Source organism: Manacus candei, unplaced genomic scaffold, assembly GCF_025592945.1.
Source record: "Manacus candei isolate 608988 ecotype Guabito, Panama unplaced genomic scaffold, ASM2559294v1 h1tg000043l, whole genome shotgun sequence".
Lineage (NCBI taxonomy): Eukaryota > Metazoa > Chordata > Aves > Passeriformes > Pipridae > Manacus > Manacus candei.
The window spans coordinates 20942080-20949205 of record NW_026138091.1 but is presented as its reverse complement, the minus strand read 5'-3'; the positions used below and the strand labels follow the sequence as shown (position 1 = coordinate 20949205).

The 7126-nt window shown below is 45.3% G+C and overlaps 1 protein-coding gene across 1 annotated transcript; it reads right to left on the bottom strand.

Moving 5' to 3' along the window:
- Positions 1–2857: 2857 nt before the first annotated feature.
- Positions 2858–6774, bottom strand: LOC127474625 (tetraspanin-7-like). Its single transcript, XM_051795678.1, has one exon. The coding sequence runs from the start codon at positions 6061–6063 to the stop codon at positions 5347–5349; it is 717 nt and encodes a 238-aa protein (XP_051651638.1). The 5' UTR covers positions 6064–6774; the 3' UTR covers positions 2858–5346.
- Positions 6775–7126: the final 352 nt, after the last annotated feature.

The following is a 7126-nucleotide window of genomic DNA, read 5'->3' as shown; positions in this document are numbered from 1 at the left end:
GCTTAAAGGCGAGCAATGCTTTTTTATGATAGAAGTCTCTGTGGGTAAGCTGATTAATCTGTGTTTTATATCATAAATTAGAAGCAAACAAGATATTGCACAGGGTAAACTCTGAGAAAAATAGCGCTGTCCTGTCTTTTTAAGGGTGAAATATGTAGGAAGCACTGGAGAAATCTTACTGGTTCCACTGTCAGGGGCAGAATGGTGCTTCAACACCATTGCTAAGCCTCCTGAAAAAGCAAAAGAACAAAAAGTGTCTTGAGCCAAAAACTGAGTAATGGATAAATGTGAATGTCACAAGTACACAAGGAACATCACACAGAATGGAAATAAAAGATGACATCCCTGACACACTGGAAGCATGACATATACAACATATGCTCTAGAAAGCTGGCTTTGAAACAGCACTCACATCTTCATTTCTACTTGTTAGTGACAGCTGTATTAACCAGGTGTCTCAATGGCCTTTACCAGGAGACTTAAAATTAATCTGTGTTCTGCTTTCAAACTACGGAGCTCATTTTCTGGGAGCTTGATTTTCTACCTCTACTCTCTCTAGAAAACATCTGATGACATATTTAATTTCTGATGACTTTGCTCAATGGTACCTTCTAAAATTTATTAACTAAATTATTAAGGTAATCACTAGAACTGGTCCAAACCCACTTATTCCCTTGTAAAGTTTCTGCCTAAATTTCCCTGAGTATTATCATTCTAACGAAACAACAGCAACTACAAACAATACCATCAAGACAACAAAGATGATATATGCAGGGTGGGGAGGAAGGGGTGTTGCTTTGGTAAGAAACAAATATCTACTAGAACAATAACTTCTGGAATTATTATTTAATTATACCTTTCTGCCACATTTTTCATATGATTAAAAAACATAAAGGTGACTACTAGTGCTAGAAAACTGCTGTTACTAAAACCAGGCAGATCAAGACACTTCTTTTCAAAAACATGTCCAACAAGGAGCTCAGACCTGGAAGGACTGCTTGACTCCTGGGATGTGAAGCTAGAAAAAGAAAGAGGAGTTGGTTCAAGGGAACTCCTAAGGCAGCAGAACACTAATAACTGAGATGAGAGTTACAGATAATTACGCTCCAGGCATAAGAAGTGGAGTTATAGAGGTAGGTGGAAGGGCAAAATGGACAAGAAAGAGTGAAAATACCACACTGGTGGAAAGTTTTGCAGTATTAATGGATTTCCAATTCTGCTTACTCCCTAGTCCTCCTGGTGTTTCCTTTAACAGTTTCAGTGAGCAGATCTATTCAAAATTATGAGACAGGTATATTTAGCTGTTGGATTTGTCCTTTACTTTCATTATTATTTTGGCTGAACTCTGCACTGAAAGTCAAGGTGCTACTGTATCTGGCAAGCCTCCACCTCTATCTCTTCTGAAAGTTTCTAGGCAAGAATCCCAGTACCTGGGATTACTGAAACACAAGCACACTATGCCAAGTAACATGACATAATACTCCAGCACAACTACTGAGAAAAGCAAACTAAAATCACATATTGAACAGAGTGAAATTTGTGTGTTTGAATCAAACAGAGTTGAGAAGAAATATGTATTTTTACCATTTTGGAGCATAATGGGTGCGTGACCAATGAAGTATTAACTACAGTGGTCAAAAGTCTTTTCAGATTAAAAGAAAGTATTGAATTCTATTAGTTGTGTGACTTATATTTTAAGTTCCTGACCAATATTTTGTGGTGCTTCAGAACAAGACTGTGGTAAGACTTCTTAGGTGCCCAAATTTTCCATGGATATGCCTTTTTTATTGGAACCCAAAACATTCAATTGGGAAAACATTGCATTTCCTTCTCAGTTCCTATGCCACCTGATTTATCAAAATCTCCTGTAGGTTATTGGATTTAAGAAAAAGAGTATCTTTACTGTAATTTATCTGTGGAAATCTTAGATGAGTACTATTCTTGTCAATGGTTTTATACAAATCAGCTGCTTAATGATAGCACATGATTGTATTTTCCCCAGAAGAAAGAAGATAATGACAAAGAAGATGAATACATAAATAAACATGAAAACTACACTTTAACAAAAGTAACCTTTTTTTTTCTCTGACCTACCCAATCTTACTGTTACTGTTTAAGTTTTCTAATTCCAGGAAAGCCATCTCTTATCTAAAAATTCACAATCAGTTATAGAGGCTATTTTAAGTTCTGATTATCTGTAACACAGAGTTCAGCTACAGTAAATAATTCACGTTGGACAAAATGTCAACCACTTTTGAAGTTTGAAAGATTTGTATTCTTGGCATTGTAGATCAATGTTATAAAATAGTCCTTGTTTCATAACAAGAGTCTAATCTTACCACCCTTGTTAATCCTAAATCTCACTTTGTCCAAACAACAGAGCTATTGTTTCTACAACTGCAACACAGCTTGCTCCTATACTAATTTGAATAACCACCAATTTTAAAATTGATATTAGCTTTTCTTAAAAGATGGACTCATCTTTAGTGTAATATGCCATTTTGATGAGAGAATTTAAATTTGAAAGAACGACAGAAAACAAATACATATTCCAGCAAGCAGTAGGTAGCACTGTCCACTCTAACATTTTCCAGTTACAGTTATTCTGGCCATCCAGAACAAAATAATACTGAATCTAGATAAATTTTAAAATTAAAGTAAGATTTGGGCACTGGGCACAAAGAATTCAGGACAACTCAAAGAGCTACTGGGAATCTCTTATTTGGAGAATTAATTAGAGAAGAATGACACTTCTTTCACACATCTACAGAAGTTAATGTTGTTAATTCCAGGAACTGGCAATAAACATTCAACTAACAGTCACAGCCGCTCCATGAAATCTTTGATGATATAAGTATACTTAGCATTTACATTGTTGCTGCCAAGGTTTGTCCTATTTCAGTGAGGCCAAGAGTGCAGAGTGATGGTTTACATTCTTAATTATTCATTACACTAAGTTGATGTCCTCAGATTCAGACTGGACCATCATACAGACATACACTTGTACGCTTGAAACTTAGTTTCATTCCTATTTTGATATTCTTAGCAACTTAAAACCCAAACAAATTCACTGAATTGCATATCTACACAAGGGTTTTGCTTGAATGAGTTTTAACAGTGTACTTCATTCTGACTGACTGCTACGTGTCATACAAAGCAATAAGGGTCAAAATCAGGAATAATTTTAGTAATCGGTGGAGTAAAAAAAGAGCAATATCATATTCTCGTAAATTTTCAGAGAATACTTTTTTAATAAACCCAGTGCAACTCCATGTCCCTTTCCCATACTCTCCACACCTGTTTTATTGCTTCTATAATGGATTTCTGGAAAAAACAAAACCAAAAACTACAACGTTCTACTGTCTTTACATTTCAATGTACACTTCATTTCATTTGCACTTAGTTGAACCATGTGGAGACATACAGAAATGTAAATACTTTATTGGAGTTGAAATAGTGATTTATTTTGCTCTTAGCATTTGCTAAACTTCAGTTCTCAAGTACCTATAACAACTATACTTTTTGTCCATTGTTAAAATTGTACAAAATAATGTTGACTTCCAGAAAATAACAGGGGTTCCACTAATGCATAATTAAAAAAAAGGGACATTTACAAACAAAAATTTAAAAATACATTATGTAAATAATAAACAATAAACATCAGCCCTAAAAATGAAGCATTGTTTTCTCTATAAAGAGAGATTTTCAACAAATTTCCAGGGTTCACCTGTGCAGATGAATACCCAAATGACTGAGAAGGCTGTTCGCATTGTACTCTTTATCTGGAATGTGATTTTCATAGCTAAACAGCCACCTAATATCTGAAAAAAGGGATGATGTTAATCCCCTTTCCCCCGAGGTTACACCATTCCTCCCATGAAGCTATTAGTCATCTTTTTCACTCAAGATTTCTTGCCCTGCTTGTATTTGTTGGCATTTGACCATTCTCCACAGCTTTGCTAGTCACATTCCTGAGAGATGCCACATCCTGGAGTTCCTTTGTGGTTTCTGGTTCTTTTCTGAAATTCTTCTTCCCCAGTTTGCTGGGTAAGAGGGGCATGTCTTTGTGCTGCAAGGTAGAGAAACGTGTAAAAGTCGAGTTCACAGGTTTTAAGGACACGGGAAGAAGCAGGAGTGAAGCTCTGAAAGTTCAGGACCCTCTCAAGTGCAGGGCTTGCTTTTTCTCAAACTCCAAATGCAAACCCAGAACTGTTGTGAAAAAAACCAAAATCCTATAGATTTGTACTGCTATCTGATCTGAACAAACTCAGGATAGCAAGTCTTGGGGGTCCTCCATTTACTCTCAGGTTGTACAGATCTGGCTTCAAAAATGTAGGTGGGGGCACACTTCAGAGACAGATCCTTTGAGAAAGGAAAAATGTCAGAGTCTGAGGGCTGTTTGTAGAAACCCCTCTATAAAACAGTCTGTTCCACTCACCCTAAAGTTCACTTCAAAAGTCCAAAAGAAACTTCTGAAGGGCAACGAGCCCTTTCCTTCTCTTGCCATCCCTCGTTAGATCTGATCCTACAGCCTTTGCCATCTTCTTGAATGACAAGGACCCGCGTTTAAGGTCTTTGCAGCCCTGCGAAGACATAATCGGCGACACACTGGCTAAGAGGATAGGCACATCCTGAAGGAGGGAGTAACAGAGCTGCAGCTCCACCTTTAGATCGAGATCAGCATTGGAAACACCACAGCAGGAAAAGCACCCGTGGCAGCTTGAATCCGCTCACAGCAATGGTGGAAAATCTTGGCAGCAATGGGGTGCACGACGCTGGACAGTCCCTCAAGCAGCTCCCAGTGTCAGCTTCTGGCATGGCTACCTAGGTGCCCCTGGACCAGACCTGCCCCTCGTGCACTCTAGCAGTTTTCCAGTAACACCATTTTCCAGTCTCCAAGGAATATTCATATAGTGTAATGTTGAGAGACACCTCTCTTGCTCTCCCAAACCCTCTCCTCTTTCCTGCCTCACATTTCAGTGTCTTGGGTATTTACATCACCCAGAAAACCAGTCAGCCTTGCCCCAGGAGCCCCTGCTGCCCCAGAGCCCTGTCTGTCTGTGCTGCCACCACTCTCTGCAGAAAAAAATCCAGAGGCTCCAGGAGAGCAGTGGGACATGGCCAGGCCAGGAGATGTCTTCCCAGCACCTTCCCTTCTGAAGGGCTGTGGAGATGCCCATAGCATTGACACACATCTGACACGGGCTCCAGAGGAGAAATGGAGCCTGGAGAAGGATGCTCAGGTGAAAGTGGTGTATATGAAGGGAGGATTTTCCCAGTGGGGTACACTCAGTTCTAGAGGAAAGAAGGGAGCTGGAGAGGACAAGGGACAGGAGTGGGGGGACCTCAACGAGGGGTGGTGGTGCCCGGCAGGCCAGCAGGAACGCGGGCAGCCAGCAAGCAGGCCAGCACAATGCCGATGAGCTGCAGTAGTGCCAGTCCCAGGGCAGCGGTGGCAACATAAGACATGTTGCTGCCGACGAAGGCCGACACCTTGGCGAAGCAGCCGTCGCGGTGCAGCCTGCGAGCGTCGGGCGGGCTGCGCTGGCAGCCCCGGCGGGCCCGGCAGCAACTGAGCGGCACCGACCCGTTCTGCTCCAGCCCCCAGGGCGAGGCGAGCCAGTCGCGGTAGCTCTGCACCCCGCAGCAGGACAAGGCGCGCTGCAACGCGTCCAGGGCGTCCGCCACCCGCTCGTCCTCCCCGTATGCCAGCAGTGCCTGGTGCAGCCCCTCCTGGAAGCCGTGCGCCAGGGTCTGGCGGTACAGTAGCGCGGAGAGCCCGGCCGCCAGCCCGGCCGCCAGCACGGCCGTCAGGAACGCGCTGTAGGCGCGCAGGAGCCCCCGGTGCTCCGTGGCGGCCCCGAAGCATCCGAGGAAGCCCCAGATGATGACGGCGGCGCCGGTGGCTAAGAGGATGGCGGGGGCGCTGGGATAGTCGCTGGCCGACAGCGCCAGGTAGCTGCCCAGAGACACCTTGGCCCAGAGGCCGATGATGAGCATGGTCAGCCCCGCTGCCCAGAAGACGAAGCTGAAGGCCATGAGGGACAGTTTGAGCAGGGTCATGGTCCCCTTGGGCCCTGGTGCCGGCGGACGGGCGGTGGCGGTCACGGTGCAGGGGAACCTCGGCTGTCGGTGCCGTCGGTACCGCTGGGCGGTGCGGTGTCCCGCGGCCGTCGGTGCCGCCGGTGCAGTCGGTGCCGCCGAGCAGCGCGGAGCAGCGGGAGCCTCGGCGGTGCTCGAGGTGCGGGCGGGTCCCGGCAGTTCCCCGGGCAGCCGTGGGTGCGGGCCCGGCGCAGCTCCCCCGCGGCAGCCGGTGCGAGTCGCGCCTCTCCTCCGCCCCGTCCCCTTTTTGAGGGCCCGGGCGGGGGCGCGGCCGCGGCGGAGGTGTTTGTCCGTCCCGAGGGGCTCGGCGGAGCGGGACGAGCCGGCCCCAGCGGGCAGCCTGCCGGGTCAGGGTCCGCTCTCGTCTCCCCGTGCCGTACCGGGGGCTCCCGGGGGCTCCTCCCCTCTCCCCAGCCTCTTTTAGTCGAGCAGCCTCCTCAGGTTAGTGCGTACTCAGCAAACAGCGGTACCCGCAGGGAAGAGCCCATACAGGCACCCCTTAGGGCTCTTTCCCGAGGTTTGAGGTGAAGTAAATGGGTGCGTGTAGGTGGACCGGCAGCTCCCTCTGCCCGCGGCACTGCAGACCCTCAGCTGAAAAGATTCTGCTGGCGGAAAGCTCGAGATTAAACTTCAGTGGAATATGCTGCAGCCCTGGGCAAGGGACTAAGCTTTTTCTTATAAGCATTAGGAGTAACACCTAAAAAACACACAAATAACCAACAGGAAGCATAAGAAATCTATGAAACGACAGGTTTTGGGTTTATTTCTTATACTGCATCAAGCCATCGTAATAGGACACTTGGTAGAAATAAGCATAAATCAGTACCTGAATATTAACTAACTACACATTCAGTCAGTCAGTCAGTTTAGATTTTCCCAGATGGAAACTATTTTTCCGGGGACCTGACCCTGTTAAATATTCATTTGATTTAGCCCCTGATAACACTGAGCCGCTGAGAAGGCATTAAAGCACAGCGAGGCACTGTTATGTAACAAGCAGCCCAGGAAGGTCTGAGAAGAGATT